Below are 20,176 nucleotides of genomic sequence, written 5' to 3' on the forward strand. Positions count from 1 at the left end.
TTGATTATCAATTATGTCCTATTTACAGTATCAGCCATGGTAGCGCCACCTGAGGAGGCAGAAGGCAAAACAGTGTTTGAAACTATTAAAAAGAGGCCTTCGGACAAAAAGAAAAGGAACAAAAATGATAACCCTGAGGACATTGCTGGCTTTTTAGGCCCTTGGGGAGGGTATGCAGGGGAGAAAAGGTAAATGAAGTTTAACTTAACACTGCATCCACACACTTGTCAAATCGCAACAAAAGTTTACAGATACAAACATGTGGATAAAGTGTTTGATTTGGTTTGTATGATAAATTATATGAAATAAATTAAGCTAAATGTTTCTAGAGGTTTGAAGGGAACAATTATGAAAGGTACAAATCGCTGCTTTGCATGATTAACCGTACAACTCAAAATTAATTTTACTGTTATAATTACAATATAATCCAAAATATTTCCTATTTTAATGTGTCTAACTGTGGTTACATATATAACTACTTATAAGTGTATTTTTTATTATTTTAACTTCATTTATTAAAGAAATCTTGCTCTGACTTGGAATTTGTTTATTTTGATAATCTCAGGATTATGAAACCAGAAGGCGACGAGGCTAAAGAGCTGGAAGAAATATTGGCAAAAAGACAGAAGAAAGGAAAAGTTGATGATGACAAACCTCTGGAAGAGAAATCTATATTCCATAGTAAGTAAATATGATATACAAAGGTAGTGAATATGATAAATATAAATATGCTTTCAAATAACCAAAACCCCATCCAAATTGGATCAGTGGATCCAATTTGGATGGGGTTTTGGTTATTTCTGGGGTTTTGGTTTTCTTTGGGGTTCTGCGATATTTTCAAAAACCACTGTTTTTGAAAATATCGCAGACATAAACTTACACACATAGCGGTCAAATACAGAACCTCCTTTATTAAAGTTGTTTAAAAATGGAGTTTTAAAAGTGACTTTATAATAACAACAATTCAATATTTTAAAGCTAGACATAAATTTGTTCTACACATTTTTTATACTGCAAATATTTTGTTGATATCCCTTATATATTAGTTCTAAATGAGTAACATATCTCTCATATTTTGTAAAATTAAGATAATAAAATATTTTTAAATCTTTTCCAGTTGACAAAGAGACTGACTATGCCGGCAGATCTTGGATCGAAGCACCGCGCAGCGAAACGCAGCTGCGAAGCGACGCACCTCCGGATAAATGCTTCTTACCCAAGGTAAGGTTGGATGGTATTATGTGTAACAGATGTAATAAATAGGCTTGATGCCTATGTGATGATATTTGAGTAATAGACTAGTGGTATATCGGATTGAAGACATTTATAACGTGGTAATCTTGACGCTGAAAGCATAGGACGAATTTGCCGCCCGGATGTGGTCAAGGCCATAGGATAAATTTGCTGCTCGGATGTAGAAAGATTTTGCCGTAAAGGGGATAGCATAAATTTGCCGCCCGGACCTAGAATGAAGTTGCCAAATTATATTTTCAGGCACACATTCACACGTGGAAAGGTCACACAAAAGGTATTGCTGCAGTGCGATGGATCCCCGGCACGGCTCATCTTATGTTGTCTGCTGGCATGGACTGTAGAGTGAAGGTATGTGATATTGTTCTTTTTTATAATTTTATAAGAATATTGGACTAAAAGCTTGTAATTTTGTAAGTATTGACGCCCTCGCCCGTTGCTTTCGCCCGTTGTCGCCTACGCTGTTGAATACGTTACACTCCTGAGACAATTTTTGATATAACTATGTGTTACAAAATGTAACGGAATTTGTGCTAGTGTCCTTATTATGTATAATTATGGTACCGTGTTTGATGATATCAGATCTGGGAGGTGTACGGCGCGCGGCGGTGCGTGCGGACGTACTTCGGGCACCGGCAGGCCGTGCGTGACGTCAACTTCAACAACGCGGGCGACCGCTTCGTCTCCGCCGGTGAGTGTCGGGCGCGGCTCTGGGCGGGTACGGGCGGACGTACTTCGGGCACCGGCAGGCCGTGCGCGACGTCAACTTCAACAACGCGGGCGACCGCTTCGTCTCCGCCGGTGAGTGTCGGGCGCGGCTCTGGGCGGGTACGGGCGGACGTACTTCGGGCACCGGCAGGCCGTGCGCGACGTCAACTTCAACAACGCGGGCGACCGCTTCGTCTCCGCCGGTGAGTGTCGGGCGCGGCTCTGGGCGGGTACGGGCGGACGTACTTCGGGCACCGGCAGGCCGTGCGCGACGTCAACTTCAACAACGCGGGCGACCGCTTCGTCTCCGCCGGTGAGTGTCGGGCGCGGCTCTGGGCGGGTACGGGCGGACGTACTTCGGGCACCGGCAGGCCGTGCGCGACGTCAACTTCAACAACGCGGGCGACCGCTTCGTCTCCGCCGGTGAGTGTCGGGCGCGGCTCTGGGCGGGTACGGGCGGACGTACTTCGGGCACCGGCAGGCCGTGCGCGACGTCAACTTCAACAACGCGGGCGACCGCTTCGTCTCCGCCGGTGAGTGTCGGGCGCGGCTCTGGGCGGGTACGGGCGGACGTACTTCGGGCACCGGCAGGCCGTGCGCGACGTCAACTTCAACAACGCGGGCGACCGCTTCGTCTCCGCCGGTGAGTGTCGGGCGCGGCTCTGGGCGGGTACGGGCGGACGTACTTCGGGCACCGGCAGGCCGTGCGCGACGTCAACTTCAACAACGCGGGCGACCGCTTCGTCTCCGCCGGTGAGTGTCGGGCGCGGCTCTGGGCGGGTACGGGCGGACGTACTTCGGGCACCGGCAGGCCGTGCGCGACGTCAACTTCAACAACGCGGGCGACCGCTTCGTCTCCGCCGATGAGTGTCGGGCGCGGCTCTGGGCGGGTACGGGCGGACGTACTTCGGGCACCGGCAGGCCGTGCGCGACGTCAACTTCAACAACGCGGGCGACCGCTTCGTCTCCGCCGGTGAGTGTCGGGCGCGGGCTCTGGCCGCTATTTATTTTTATAATATAGGAGTAGCAGACGAGCATACAGTCCACCTTATCAACCCCAGATGAGATAAGAGAACCCCAGATTCCTCTCTGAGGTGGACCACAAGTGCGCCACTACCTCTGGAAACTAAGCTGAAATGCCTCGGAAAGTATGTCTGAATTACCACATCCTTCAAATCAGAATACAGCAACACCGCTGTTATTAAACAAAAATAGGTATGGCTGTGATGCCGCTGGAATTGAACTGCAGAGGGTACAGTTAGAGTCGCCAAAAGGAGTAAGATAAGCGGCGATGTATGCGTACATGGACTTCAATATAATTATAGGTAAGATAATTTCTTTAATTTTTTGATAATAATATCAACAGTTATTATTTATTGTCATGTAATTGCAAATGTAAAAATTATTATATTGGATTTTATTTTATTATATACTAGTTTTTGCCCGTGGCTTCGCCCGCGTTAAAAAAAATAATATGACATACTAACTTACATAAAACTGAAAATTCGTACCTTCATTGGAACGACAGTGGCACCATCTGGCGAAAATTGGTCGTACCAACTCTGGAACTTTCGTGGGCTCATGGACAACAACTTTGCTAAAGATCATCACTTGATCAAATGCATAGTTTACGATTCAATCCTTACTAATATCGATTAGAATAATCGATGTTTTGGGTCCAAAAGATCGATTCTGCGATTAATAGATCTTAGTTCGCCATCCCTAGTTCCCGTGGGATTTCCGGGATAAAAACTATCCTATGTCCGTTCTCGGGTCTCAGACTATCTTTGTACAAAATTTCATTAAAATCGGTTCAGTGGTTTAGGCGTGAAGAAGAGACAACCAGACAGACAGACAGACAGACAGAGTTACTTTCGGATTTATAATATTAGTAAGGATTGGGTACTCATGAAAGAGGTTATTAATTTATTGCTAGTATTTCGACTCAGTTACATGAAACATGGTAACGTTTTACGATTCGTGTGTACCCGTTACAAATTGTAACCTAACCTAACCTATCCGGATTGGAACCCTGTCCCGCAGCGTACGACCGCTACATCAAGCTGTGGGACACGGAGTCGGGCGCGTGTGTGTCGCGCTTCACGTCGCGCAAGGTGGCCTACTGCGCCAAGTTCAACCCCGACGATGATAAGCAGCATCTGTTTGTTGCTGGCACCTCGGACAAGAAGATTATTTGTGTGAGTTGCACAGTATTACTTAGGATTTTTTCAGGGTTTCTGGTATCTGTCCAACTACCGCAAGGCTCCATCCCTTAACCTGTAATAGATACACATTGAAATGTGTATTATTGTGGCCACTTTAATATAGCGTAATACTAAAAATAAGAGAAATACAAAGAAAAGGGTCATCATACATGTTTTCAGCATTTTTTGGTTTGTCTATTGAACCATAATATGTCGGTACCTATTTTAATTTTTTGCAATGAACTTCTATAACTGCTATGCTAACAAATACAAATTAATAAAAAAGATATAATGGCAAAAGATCCCCCGTTGATCCCTTTGGTAAATTACCAGACAGCAGAGGCTTTAGCATAGAGCCCCATTTACCCTTCAGGTATGGATCCCCATGAATGTCTCCCTTACCACACCCTTCAAACCAGTACACAGCAGCGTTTAACACTGCTGTTATTAGGCAGAAATAGGTGTATAAATAATGTCATTTATTTGTAACGCGGGTGAAACCGCGGGGCACAGCTAATTGTAAATAATGTCCGTCATTTCTTTTGTAGTGGGACACGAGATCGGGTGAGATAGTGCAAGAGTACGACCGGCACCTGGGCGCCGTCAACACCATCACCTTCGTGGACGACAACCGCCGCTTCGTCACCACCTCCGACGACAAGAGCCTCAGGGTGTGGGAGTGGTGAGTGATGTTACCAATATTTACTTTTTACTTTGATTGTAATAACAAAGGTGGTAGTAAAAAAGTGAACCCTTTGTGGTTCGACTCCGGCGGCACCACCGCCACACCTATTTCTGCCCAACAACAGCAGTGTTAATCGCTGCTGTGTTCTGGTTTGAAGGGTGTGGTAAGGGAGACATACTTTTACGAAGCGTTCCAGCTTAGTCCTCAGAGGTAGCGGCGCATCTGTGGCCGACCTCAGGTAGGAATATCTAATCCTATCTATGGTTGATTACAGATGTCCATGGGCGGCAGTAGCCTCGTACCATCAGGTGGACTGCATGCTCGTCTACTACTCCTATATTATAAAAAAATACTTTTGTTTGGTGGAAATAATTTTTTACAGGTTAGTTAGTAAGTGTTCAGGTGTATAGGTGCATGTCAAGTTGATATTTTTGAAAGGTTTTACTTTCGAGATATTTTATTACCAGACCAATTGTACTTTTACTGTAGTAGGTGGATTGATATAAGTTTACAATCTTACTTGTACCATCACAGATGTCTGGAATAAAAGCAATCCCACCTACAATGCCTTTTATACCTTTAGGTACATCCCAGACATAAACCAAAAACCATCCTAGAAATAAGCTCACAATCCCGGTGTACCGGTGTGTAAGATGTGGAATGAGCTTCCTCCTGAGGTATTCCCGGAGCGCTATGACATGGGGCTCTTCAAAAAAGGTGCAAGAAGAGCTCTCATACAAAGCCGGCGATGCATTGGTGTTGCAAATGTTCATAGGTGGCGTTGACTACTTTCCATCCGGTAGCACGTCTGCCTAATCGTTAGGTTAAACTATTAAAAAAAAAAAAAACCTTTAAGGAAATTCCAAACTTGAGCTTGCATTCTTACTTGTATCTTCAGAGACATCGCAAATATAAATGTAGAGTCCCATTTGTACCTTTAGGGACATTGCATACATGAACTTACAATCCCAATTATATGTTTGCCTATATTCTACTGCCTACATATTTATGAGCTTACCATCCAGCACATACGAAAAACAACTTGTGCCCTAAACTTACATTCTTTCTATCACCAGGGACATCCCAGTAGACATGAAGTACATAGCGGACCCGTCAATGCACTCCCTACCAGCGGTGACAGTGTCACCAAACGGCAAGTGGCTGGCCTGCCAGTCGATGGACAACAAGGTGATAGTGTTCAGCGCACTGAACCGGTTCAAGATGAACCGCAAGAAGACGTTCACGGGACACATGGTCGCAGGTTACGCCTGCTCGGTGGACTACTCGCCGGATATGAGGTGGGTGTACTGGGTTTGATTTTTTTTATAATACACAAGATTGTGCAAATGTAAGCAAATACAACCAAACCAATCCAAATTGGATCTTTGATAGGACCCAATAAAACTGTTTTTTGAGAAAATCGCGAACATACAAACTTACATACATTTTAGTTCTTCTTTTTTAAAGTCGGTTAAAATATAGATGTCGTTTCACGACTGTTATAGTCTATATAGTCTGTTATAGACAAGTAGCTTGCGGAGGTCGTACGAAACTAATCATTCTCACTCATAATGCTAGAAGGAGAAATATTTTTACTATATCACATAGTGATAAAAGGGAGAACAGAATATATCGTGGTATGACTAAGGGAGGAAGAATTAATAAAAGTATTTATTAATAGATATCGGAATTGTATTATACTATAGGCTTAGAAATTGATGGGAAAATGTATGTGCTTGTGACCTGGGCAGGTGTGACGTTTGTTTTAGGTGATATTCATGTTTTACATATTTTAGATTTCCGATGTATATACAAACAGAACATTGTTATCTAATGAGAGCTAATATTTTTTGGAAATTATTTATTAGGAGTCTTTAGAGTCAATATCATATTGCTTAGGATTCTGCACATTTGTCTCCTTTTGTCCTTGCAAAGGACTGTGTCTATTAAAATGTTTTAGATAGTGACTCATGCCCAGCACTTTGAAGGTTAAAGCATAAAAAGGGGTTGAAGCCATACTGCTATGAATCGAAAAGTACTCAATATAATTCTAATTATTTTTTTTACTTGCATAAGAAACGTGTTTGTTTGATGCCTTCACACAACATTTATATGTACTTCGGTTACAAACACTGATACAATTTCATTATTTAAATTAAATACACGTGATTATCAATAACACAATAGTCATCATGACAATCGCTTGTTTAATTATCGAAAGATAATAAGATGCAACGTAATTATTATGTAGCTGATTTGATTATCGTATTATTAAAAGTTAATGAGACACTGATAGTCACTTATACCGAGCAAAACTCTATTCTTTTGATTTGGCCTGTCAATAATGATTATGTTTAACCAAAGTTGCGGTTGCGGAAGGGGCGGTCTGCCCCGGGCCTGTGTGTATTCGTCAGTCAAAAAAAAGGTCACCGAATCACAGGCGAACTTTTTACACTGGGGGCCTCCATTCAACTTTCCGCCCCAGGTTTCCATGACCTTAAAGTAAAGGTGGACGAATGCTATTTATTTATTAACAAATTATGTGTTACGTTAAAAAAGGTCAGTTTTTCTGTCGCACAACAAAACAAGGTTTAAAAGTGACATTTTATTTGTTTACCCAATTAACATGATTATTTATTTTAAGATAAATAAATAATTAAAACCTTCAATATAATGAACCTCGCATTGACATAAAATTATTGTTTCTTTTAAGTTTCACTTCATTATCATTTTTTTGTTGTACTGTGAGTATTAATTAACAGATAGTATTAAAATAATGTTGTTGTTGTTACTGAGTGATGTTGCCATTAGTTAAGTCAATGTTGTTGTTAAGTAATAACATCACAAAGCCTTTATTGGTCAGTGTGGGGAATTACGGATTCATTGTTTTTTAATTTACAGAGGAAATCTGTTGACAATAACTACAGGGACAGCTTAAGTCTATTTTTACTGTCATTATTTTTATCATCAACAATAAATAAAAAAAGAAAAAAGAAGAAAGTTGAAGTGAGGGCCCTACTCGCTAGTCTAAAAAGTTGTTTTAATTTTAAAATTACAAATGTCTCATTGACTTATTCGCCGACAAATACGATACCGGCGACCTTTTTTCGGCAAATTTATACTCATTTCACAGATTGTTTGGTTCTGACGACCTTTTTTAGTTAATAATACTGTGTTTGGAGACCCCCAGGAGCGGGGGGGCCTACCGACCCCCCACCCCCTCTTATTTTGCTAGAGTTCCTACCTTGGGATATTCATTGTCTTTGAGGACTAAGTTGGAACGCCTCGTATATATTATGTCTCAATTATCACCTCTTTCAATTGTTATTGGGCAGAAATATATTTGGCGATGTTATTTCTAGGCTGGGAACACGCAGAGCTCTACAACATTATTAGTATTTTTTATCGTGCAAATAAGCATATGACCTTAGAATGCGTATAACAGTTTGTTTTATCTTATACATTTATTTAATTCAGTTAAGGTTAATCTTACGACTTACTGAGTTATCAAATTGTTTTATGTAGTATTACTTATACGTCGCCATGACCTTACACTAAGGCTGCGACACGAAACTATTACAAGGTTGGCTAGATGGAGCTATTAGGGTATATTCACACTGTTCTTTATTTTTGATATTATAGTTGAAATCAACAGTATGTATTTAATAATAATAATAATGGTTTATCGCCCCAAGAAGTTACACAAGTAGAGTAGATAATTAGACTGTTTATCAGATTTGATTGATTGTTGATTTAAGAAAATATTATTGTATCTGATAGTAATTTATTGTGGATAGCTACTTATTGATATAGGATAGATACCTTAGGAAAATTTGTAATTTGTGTTCAGAGTTACAACTTGAAGCCCTCTGAAGCACGAAGTCTCAAATATCAAGATTTCTATTAAAATGGTTATATACGAATTAAGTTATACATTTTGAATTATGATTAGTTTTATGTAAACGTACCAGATAGTATTATTAAATGAGAAGTTGTATAATGATTTTTACTTAATATTTTAAATACCTTCTTATAAGGATTAGTATTTATTATATGGTTTAGATCTTCAAAAAGAAGATATTTGTGACATAGAATAGGTTATACTGCGGTTTTATTTGGATTTGGTATTTGGCTTTCGCACGCACTTGGCCAGCGCGGTGGACTATGGCCTAATCCTTGTCATTATGAGAGGAGACCCGTGCCCAGCAGTGGGACAGTAATGGATGATGATGATTGATTGATGATTTGGCTTTCGATGTATTATTTGTGACTTTAATTGCACAATAAAATAGTATAAATGCAGTTATATATAATTGTAGTTAAGAAATGATTCGTTGGCATAGGAGTTAATTGTTCACAAAATAGCATTTTTTAAAATTTTTCAATGTGCACTCTCACACTTTAACCCAAGAGCCTTGAAATATTCACTTATTTATATAAATACACATACGTTTTTCATTGACACAAATAATAAAATAAACAATACACTATCGTTAAGATTGTGTATAAACAATAAATAACTTATAATTATATTATTAAGACTCATACTTAAGTACAGTCCGCGAGGTCTGAGCTGAGATTTGCATTTGTGTGAGTGCACATGGATAGTGTAGGTGTGAAGTCAGATTTAACACGTTCAATGCCAATACGATTTTGTTAATTCCTTGTTAAGTTGCCGTGTATATTTCACAATGAACACGCCAGGCGAGTCGCTGGCACTACATACTAATTTAAAAATGATCTTGAATCGGAATTTAATACCATCGTTATATTTTTCTTCCAAAACAAAAGTACATAGTCAGCTTTAATAATAAATAATTTATGTTTTTATTATGATATAATAAATCATTAATTAAAAGTTCGAAGACCTGCGGCAGTGGACAATGCAATTGTAATTCAAAGCATGCATTTTTTTTTCTTAAATTATACAAATAGTCGTAAATTAGAGCCACCGTGTAAATGTTCATATTAGCGTTTATTTAGTCTACACTTTGGCTTTCAGTAGAAAATACGGACCCGTTTAGGAAATATTGGCGAAAAACATTGGGCTCACCCGGCGAGTCCCAACAACATGAATGAAATTTATGTCAACTCGGGCGAGTCGTTGGCACTGAACGTGTTAAGCGCGATGCGTCTTTTAATTGATTTAAACCGGTTTATACCGCTTTTTGGCATACATGCTTCTTCCTCACTTCTTGTACTGATAGCAGAATTGTTTAATATTTAATATTTTGTTTTTGTATTCGATTTTTAGTAATATACTCGTAGTATCCAATATAAATAACCGTGAATGTGGCGAATAATTTAAAATAACATTTTTTTTTGTTGAAATGTAATTTAAAATAACACAAATATTTTATTAATAAAACGTTAATACTTTGTACAATTCATGAAATTGAATTTTATAAAAAATGTGAAGACAGACTAAAAATGAAAAGTAAAATAAACTTTGTAGGTACTAGTTAAATCTACCATTTTTCTGCATTGTACAATTTTCAAATCACAGACTTAGCTCTGATTCTATCTAGACTTTCGCGAAAATTTTCGCGACATCTGTCAGTATTATAAAATTGTAAAATGTAACAAAACGGTGGGTTTAAATACTACACAGTTTATTTAGTTAATTTCATTGCATTCAAAAAAAAATATATACAAGAATACCTCTTCAACTTATGTACCTAACTAAAAATTATAAAATTTATTATTGAAAGTTTTTAATCTGACTCTACTTTTGTGTCCACTCATACTAATGCAAAGCTCAGCTTAGACCTTTCGGACTATACACGGATGATGAAGGGCAGGCGATTTAAAATAACTTATTTGCAGTGCTGTTGCAGTATATTATATAAAAAAAAACAATTTAACATTTTGTTCCTTTAATCGAAAAATCTGGATCTATTACATTTAATTCCGATGGTAAACGAACGAACAGTGTGTATAGGCCCTTATTATAAAACAGTCATATTTACATTTTTTGACACGGACACCTAGTTTCCGGTCGCATTTCGCTGGCATCCTTATTATCTTTATGATAATAAAATTTATTTGTGTAATACAAATTGATTATATTTTAGTCCCTTGTTGTTTACTACTTTATGAGCTGTCGTTATTGTATGAAGGTGTGAGGGACTTACTAGTTTTAACGTTATGAGGTGCGAAAACCGTTCTTATTCGAAGGCGGCGATGCATTGGCGACCCCTCTGATGTTGCAAATGTCCATAGGCGACGCTGTCTACTCTTCAATAGGTAGCCCGTCACCATTCGGTTTAACCATAGAAAAGACTTAGTAATGGTTGGTTGCCGTCAAAACACAAACGGCTCTACCGCTCTACCACCTCGAAATTTCCTTATATAATGTATCCGATATCTGGTTATTTCGGGGGAAATTCCCACGAGAAATAAATCTTAGCTATTTATGAGCCCAACAACAACAACAATAAGATATATTTACGGCGGAGCGTTCACCGATTTACGTTTACGTGTTGGCTCGTGTGTGCAGGTATATTTGGATATTGTAGGGTCGGTCTCCACTGTACGAGTTGTACGATACGTCATGCTTCGTGGTAGCGTTCGATACAAGCGTGTAGCTGTAAATATATTTTGCGTATTTATAAGCGTTATTACCTACTCATAGCTTTTTTTTATAATATAGGAGTAGCAGACAAGCATGCAGTCCACCTGATGGTAAGTGGCTACTGCCGCCCATGGACATTTGTAATCAACCCCAGATAGGATTAGATATTCCTACCTGAGGTCGGCCACAGATGGTATATAATATTGAATTGAATTTCTTAATTAAATAGTTTTAAAAGTTACTATTAGTGTACTTACATATGGGTGATTGATCATCTCAGACACCGTTCATCAATTCATCGTCTCAATGATTTAACGAACTCACCAAAGAAACTTATCAATTGAATATTTAAAATGTATGTGTTTATTATTTACTAAATCGCAAAATAGCAACTACAATTGGGCAATGTAGCAAAATATTTTTTGTAATATGAACGTTGTTCGATACATAGCGATCTATCCGGACATAGAGTGTGGATCGACCCTAACCTAAGATAACACACGAATACGGATGTATGTTGATATTGGTACTTCGTTGGCGATGATGTCTATGACATAACTTGGTCATATGACCATACAAACACATTTTAATTTTATTTAATTTCTCGCTTATATTGCACACTTTACGTCATAAACCAGTAAACTATATTGAGCGCCGACTTCAGAACTATGTACTAAACCAACATTTATTTAAATACATTTTTCTTTGTAGTGACATAGAAGTCGGTTGAATTTTTTTGTTTATTTTTTGTCGAACTTTTTTGTGCTTGAAATTTTATCTCCATTTTCACTGTAAAAATAATAAGGTTTCTTGCTTTTAATTTTTCCATCGGTATGACGTGGTATGACGATTTCACATATCTCCGAAGCCGGCGCTCATATTGAACACGCTGTTTACGCCTTTATCCAACGAAATATATTTAGCACCGACTTCAGAACCATGTACCAAACCAACATCCACTTCAGCTACCCTCCACTTTGCAGTGACACAGAAGTCGGCATTTATTTGTTACAAAAACTAACTGTGTTTGTTCAATAACGAAATATTTGGTCATATTGCACTTTTCACTGAATGTGGCATTATGAATTGAATACATAATTCTGTTATTGATTGATTGAACTATGATCGAAAGTTATTGATGTCTGACCAGATTATGTTGTCAATACAATCGAATGATTGTTTGATGACAACTTGTGTTTATAAACTTCTGTGATTGGCTAAAACTCCACGTGATTTAAGCTCGGTCCCGCTTTCAACGAACACGTTACAATTTCAATATCAGCATTAAATATCAGCATCTTTTGTTGCGGATGCGGATGCTGATGCTGATATTCAAAAGAAAGCTGATAATCAGCGGATGCTGATGCTGATGCTGATATTCGCAACAACCCTAGTTTCATCCTCATTTTGTCATAATTTGGGGTTTTAATGCGGGGTTAGTGCTAACAGCAGATATTAGAGGATTTGCTTTAAATTTTTTTCACCTTTTACTACTACTCAACACACGTCTTTTGTCGTAGTCCCTGCATTACGAATCAATAAAATTGGAACATTTATGAAACATAATCATTGGAACAATTTGATGATAATCATTTTTCATCATCTTTTTTTGTTGACGAGGGGGAAACCTTCAAAAGGTACCCGACGCCATGGGAGTGACGCCGGGTTATGTAGGATTTTTACCGCACTAAAACCCCCCCGGTGGCCGTCCTCAGCGTTTGGTGGAGAACTCCGGGATCTCCAACGGAACACAACCGGAGTCCTCCTAACGCGATGCCCTTCTATCGGGCTCTGGGCCCTGAGGGGAGCAATTTACGCACCTCTCACATCCCCTGGTGATTACAGCCATATGTGACCACACGGACCGCTGTCCTTTCCGGGGTCGCTTGCTGGACGGTTTCAGCTCCCACTCTTGCCGCCCGCAACCCCGGAAGCCTCTTTTAGTCGCCTCTTACGACAGGTAGGGGATACCGTAGCCTTATTCTGGTCCCCGTACTACAGGGACAGTAGTCTGGACCCTACCCTCGTTTTAGATACTATATTCCTGACATTAGCCTTAACCTAACCATTAACCTTAGTATGGTCATAGATGACTTCTGACCTTTCGTAAGCTTCCACAACTTTCTTGGCACTATAGCGATGCCTCTTTCTCTACAATACAGTATATTGTATTCTCCTATAACATGTCAGATGGCATGTGACTAGTGAGTGGTGACGTAACCGGCCGCGACCGCCGTGAGGTCGCGAGTGACTTTCTCTCCTCGACCTCGCGGACAGATGTTAGCTTATTCCACTTACCACTTATGTGTGGCGGTGGAGTTCTACTTTATTAGGTAGACTTTACGTTTTGGAGATCTAGTTGTAGTTTGTTTCGTATACGCTAGATTGATTTTTTAAGATACTTCAGTTTCTATATATGAATCAAATTAAATTGTTTGTCTGTATCATAAAATATTTGCAATATATGAAATCTAATATTATCATAACGCTTCCTCGTAAATAATATTCGAAATTAATTTTGGCAAAGATTTAACTGATTATGCGGGTCTCATGCAATCAAATACGGATTAAAATTTTGTCCCTTTTTGATACACTTAAGCAACTTTTACCTTGAGCTCGATTAACCTACCTTTTATTCTGAAATTCCTTTTTAAATAAATCTATTTTAGCCTAAAATCCGTCTGACATAAGCCTCTTTTTAATATGAAAGTCCTTTTGATATAAGCTTCATATGACTGCAATTTTTCATTGGGTATTCATGAAATAAGACAAAAACATTATTATGTACAAGTACGTGTAGCTCTGCACGTAAGCTAACATAATCTCAGTTGTAGTCATACTTAGAAATTACCGCCCTGGGTAGAGAACCTAAGAGCATTGTACACGGGAACCACCGATGCGTTACTGTCCATAAACCGGAGCTTCCCTATGAGCTGTTCGACCTTCATGAGGATTTTAGTAACTAAAATCTCACCTAATGTGTTCCTAAAATGTGGATGTAAATAACTTATGAAGATAATAACGGAATTAAATAAAACATAATAATTATTACCGATTCACGACGATTACCAGAGACGCATTCTCAGGCACAATAAAGGCACGGCCAGAATGAGACTACGATAGCGTTTAAAAGAAAAGTAGGAAACTACTACAAACGTTGTGGGCTCTAAAAAAAATAAAAAAAAAAAAAAAAACAACTGTCTGTGTGCTAGCAACCTTGGGTGTATTTAGAAATGTCTAAGTAGGCATAACAGAAAGCCATTCTAGATTAGTCACATTGAGTTTGTTTAACAAGTTAGAATGTGTTAGAAAAAGAAACAGATAAAACAAACTGGTGTACATAAAGAATAACGAGATAAGGTTGTTTACATGAATTACAAATGTTTACAAATGTATACTTCCGTTTGACATGAAGGCTTCTCTGAGGCACGTTATAAGTACCTAATAGTACCTACCTACTACGTATTACTTGTTCCAGTGGAGAGAGCAATCCAAAATGACACTATATCTAGATATCCCATACTTATTCTTCATAATGTGTGAGTGAAACATACAAACGTCGACATTTACGATATATTTACGATAATATTTATTTAACCAAGTTATACTTGAGGTCAATATAAAGCAATTGCTATGCTGCAAACTCGTTTTTATGACAATGATTTAAAACGGCAAACATAACGCTATTCCTGTAATGATTCTAGAAAATAAATGGCTAACGATACCAAAGACAGGTAATCTAATATATAAAATTTTCGTGTCACAATGTTACTTACCGTACTCCTCCGAAACGGCTTTACCTATTTTCACCAAAATTTATATGCATATTCAGTAGGTCTGAGAATCGGCTACTATCTATCTTTTATACCATTAAGTGATAAGGGTTGTTCAACCTTAACATTTTTTATTTATATGGCAACAACGTTTGCCGGTACAGCAGTTATATATGAAAGAACTCCATGATACACGAAATCCACCTCTCGTGCACAATTCCTACTGACACTCGCCCCAATCCACGCAATTTCCCCACGTATATAACCCTACAAGTAATTCGTTGATCTAACCAATTCACTGACTCATTGATTTAGCTATTACGAGTACATGACGCCACACATGACAGAGAGTACAAGTTGAAAATCACGATGGCCGATTTTTATAAATTACTAGCTAATATGGCAAAGGTTGTGTTACCATATAAGTAAAAAAAATGTTATGGGTGAACAACCCTTGTCACTTAGGGGTATGAAAAATTGATAGTAGCTGATTCTCAGACATACTGAATATGCATATAAAATTCGGTAAAGCCGTTTCGGAATAGTACGGTAACTAATATTGTACAGGAGAATTGTATATATAAGACAATGTAAAATGTTCCTATATAGGCATGGCCAACTAAATTCGAAAATATTTTTTAATGATCCCGGAGATTAGTGCTTTCAAATAAAAAACATTATGTTTAGATGTATAATGCCGCGTCCGCATACTTGGGATTTGTCGCAAACTCTAAAGTGTAAACCTCAACAAACGTTTGTCAAAACCTATGTTACAAACGCTTGCAAACCTAGACAAACTAAGTCAAATGCTCTATCCACACGGTTGTATTTGTGACGGTTTGGCAAGCGCGCGTACGCCGTATTATATTAAGTAATATTATTATAGATTTCTAGATATATAATATGCTAATTATGTTTTGTATATAATAGCAGTGTGACATAATAAAAGATGCTATAAATACGTCGCTTGACGACTGACTGATATTATGTATATATCTTCGCAATATAAAATGGCAATATATGTTATATATCTTCGCAATATAAAATCCGTCCGTGCGTATAATAGTAACTTGTGAACGACTTGACCGATTGAGGTCACAACTCACATTCACATAATGTTTTGTTGAGACGATGATAAATATTTATATTATTCGGTAGATGGCGCTGTTGTTAAATTATTAATAATAATTATTATTGTTTGTGGAATACAGAGCCTCTATTTACATACAGGTGGCCTTTCCGTACTATGAGAAATATGAGCGGAGTATAGGGTACAAGTTGACCTCTCTAAAAAAAAAAAATACTACAATGAAAGTGTCGCTTAGTCAGGTTTTTATTTATGACATTGAAGTAGAAAACGAGCATGCAATCCACCGGATGGTAAGTTGCTACTGTCCATAGACATCTGTAAACAAACTCAGTTTACATCAGAATCCTACATGAGACGCGTTCTCCCGTTCCTCTGCTCACCCATAAGACCTACAGAACCAATCTCGGCCATTGTTCTCTCGTACCTAGACTGAGCAGGCTGTACAAGGAACTTGTATCTAAAGACGGATCCACTGATGTGTTTAGTGATAATATCAGGAAATTCAAAGCCAAAATTATTAAAGTCTTAACTACGTCCCAAACGGCGTAGCCATACTTAAAGTGTCACAAATAATAAGATTGTTAAAATTTTCTAAATCTTATCAAGTATTATAGTTAGTTATCGTACTTTTGTTAAACATCGCATGCTGTGACTATTTATAAATGGAATTACATGTAAGCACTAGATATTTAAGGACACATATTGTTACGTCATAATATGACATGTATTTCTGTTAATAGTCCAATAAAATAAATAAATATGAAGTTGGAACGCCTTAGATAACGTCTCTCTTACCACGTTTTACACTGTTGTCACCACGCAAACAACGTCGTAGACACAAGCTTGTATTTTTTATATGTATATTCTGAGAGCAACAGTTACTGGCTTCGTGCCTAACAATTCGCTGTAGGATTCCCTTCACCGTTTGAAGGTTGAGGCCGGAGGTTATTAGAGATGGTGGTAACTCGCTGTTTAATGTTTAGATGGTTTCTTGTTTATTTCACGGTTTTAATGTTATTGTGGTTGTGGTAAATGATCGAGTAGGTCAAGTAAAGTTAAATGGTCAGTACAATCTAGTTAGTTTCAATATATAAGTAGTAAATAGTTTTGATTGACTTAGATAGTTTAAATTAAGAGGTAATTTAAACTAATTTTTACCCGACTGCCAAGGAAGGGTTATGTTTTTCGCGCGTATCTTGTATGTTTGTCTTTCTTTATTTGATCCGATCTAACAAACGGCTGGATGAATTTCAACAGTCAAGGTGTCATTATATTTGTCTCAATGACCCGAGTGTCCTTAGATAGGTTTTAGTAAAATAAAAACAAAATGGCGGATTTTTGGCGCGAAATAGTAACACATGTGAAAAAAAAGGTAACCGAACCTATCAAGTAGGGTATCAAATGAAAGGAAATGAAACGGAGATTATAAAAACATATTTGTATATATATAAAACAGCAAGGTGACTGACTGACTGACTAACTAAATGACTTTTTCATTTTTCAGAAATCAACGTACACCCTAAACTAAGGACCTTACAGTTCTGAAATTTTGCACATAGGTTCTCTATATAGCGTGAATAAGTACTAAGAAAGGCCTTTTGGAAATTCTACCCTTAAGAGGGTAAAATAGGAGAAAACAGTTTTTTTGAAATCCTTTAATTTTGAAGCAACTACTATAAAATTTTGTATTTGGCTTTCTGGATAGGAACAAGGACGCACTTATTTATCCCCATCCGAAAAATCAACCCCGTAGAGGGTAAAATAAGGGTTAAAAGTACATTTGAACAACTGTCAATTTTGAAGCAAACACTATGAAATGTTGTATCAGGCTTGTTGGATAAAAATAATGAAATTAAGAGGAGATTACATATACATTATATAATATATCTTTTTTATAAAATTCTCATTTAAGTTACCGTACTCCTCCGAAACGGTTTCACCGATTTTCACCAAATTTTATATTCATATGAAGTAGGTCTGAGAATCGGCCACTATCTATTTTTTTACCCCTAAGTGATTTTAACATTTTTATATTTATATGGTATCACAATGTTTGCCGGGTTAGCTAGTACATATATACTCGTATATACACATCGAGATGACTGTCTGACTAAATGAGAGAGTTGCTGTGCCAGAGATCAACGCAAAGGGAAACCGCTGAACTTAAGCGTGTTGGAATTTTACACATAGGTTCTTTATATAGCGTAAATTAGCACTACGAGGATAAAATATGATAATATTGTTTGAAGATCTTTTGTTTTTGAAGCAGACGCCTACTATGAAACTTTGTATTTGGCTTTCTGGATAAAAATAATGAAATGCCTATTTCACTGCTTTTGGAAATTCTACTTCAGCCTTTTTGGGGCAGTCGGGTTTTTTGATTTTTTAAATTAATTACTTGTTGCCTACTATAATTTGAAATTCGACAATTATTACTTAGAAAATTTGTCAAATTTTGGATTTTAGCAGGCACGGCTTAATTAAGATTCATTATATACTAATGCCGAGCGTTAGTCTTCAGGGATAGCGTTACATCTATAGTTTTATGATCTTGAAGACTATGACTGAATTGACGACCCTCGTGACGGCACTAGCTCTTCAGGTCTTATATGCAAAGGGATTCGATCCCTGGTCGAGCTTACATTTAATTATATGTTACGACCTCGGTATTGGTTCTGGTTGTTTTTGTGTTTGAGTGACGTCACAACCCAGAACATTCTATTACGAGGCTATCTATGATTATATTATCTATCTTAAAATAATTAATGGATCCTGAAACGATATAACTTATATAAGGCAAATATATTATGGTCATTTTAGTTCATACATTTGCTATTTTTAATTACGCCTTTGTTTATAAAATTAATGAACTTTGGACTTCGTTAAAAATTAATCTGATACTAATTATCAGATTTTAATTAACCGAGGTTTTGTGTTTCAAGATTGTATAATGGTTAATTTATATTATACATGTAAATTACTCTGAATTTTCATTGAAACGTAGGTAGCGCAATTAGTAGGTAATATTATAAAACTTGCTGAAAAAAATAGGTCACAAAATAAAATGTTCATAATATTAATAATAATCCACCAACCAATGTTTTTAATCAAACTCCTGCCAAATATAAATTGTCAAATTACTTTTACTTACCAAATATCTTTGGTAGGCAAAAATTGGAAAAATTGTTTTAATAAGTGTTTTTAAAAAATATATATATATAAACGAGAAATACATGTGATAATAAGTAATTATTATAAAAATAATGATGTAAATAACCCGTCTTAAAGATAATTAATCCAACGACACCTGATATATTAAAATCCCTTAAGCCATTTGGGCTACGAAGCATGCCAAAGAATAAGTCATTCATACATAGTAGGTATATACGCTCGAATAACATTACCCTCCTCAGTCGCCTAAAAACTGTTTTCGATTTATATATATACCTTATCAGGAATAAAATATTATCGTGAAGGTGGTAGAACCCTTTGTGGTTCGACTCCGGCGGCACCAGCGCCACATTTATTTCTACCTAACAACAGCAGAGTTAAGCGCTGTTGTATTCTGTTTTGTAGGGTGTGGTAAGGGAAACATACTTTTCCAAGGCATTCCAGCTTTGTCCTGAGGGGTAGCGGCTCATCTGGGACTGACCTCAGGTAGGAATTTATCCTATCTGGGGTTGATTATTTGACACACATTATTTACACTTGACATCATGCTCGTCTGCTGCTCCTATATTATATAAAAAAATAATTTAATTGAAAAGAATTCATGTTATACTCTAGTGAATCGCATGTTTCGTATAATATGCTTTTTATTTCAATTTCGAACTGCATCGGGTGACTGGTCAGTAAAATTATGTTATCAGTCCATTAAAAATCAATAAGAAA

The 20,176-nt window shown here is 37.5% G+C and overlaps 1 protein-coding gene across 1 annotated transcript in view; it reads left to right on the top strand.

Moving 5' to 3' along the window:
- Positions 1-20,176, top strand: part of LOC140750043 (pre-mRNA-processing factor 17) — a 36,765-nt gene that overhangs the window by 1,499 nt on the left and 15,090 nt on the right. Inside the window, exons 3-10 of the mRNA XM_073083347.1 lie at positions 29-188; positions 566-681; positions 1,118-1,221; positions 1,495-1,602; positions 1,834-1,942; positions 4,003-4,157; positions 4,712-4,845; positions 5,925-6,146. Coding sequence (XP_072939448.1) covers positions 29-188; positions 566-681; positions 1,118-1,221; positions 1,495-1,602; positions 1,834-1,942; positions 4,003-4,157; positions 4,712-4,845; positions 5,925-6,146 — 1,108 coding nt within the window. The remainder of the gene's footprint in view (positions 1-28; positions 189-565; positions 682-1,117; positions 1,222-1,494; positions 1,603-1,833; positions 1,943-4,002; positions 4,158-4,711; positions 4,846-5,924; positions 6,147-20,176) is intronic.

Source organism: Epargyreus clarus, unplaced genomic scaffold (assembly GCF_041222505.1).
Source record: "Epargyreus clarus isolate Ecla_fem2 unplaced genomic scaffold, WU_Ecla_fem_2.2 ptg000019l, whole genome shotgun sequence".
Lineage (NCBI taxonomy): Eukaryota > Metazoa > Arthropoda > Insecta > Lepidoptera > Hesperiidae > Epargyreus > Epargyreus clarus.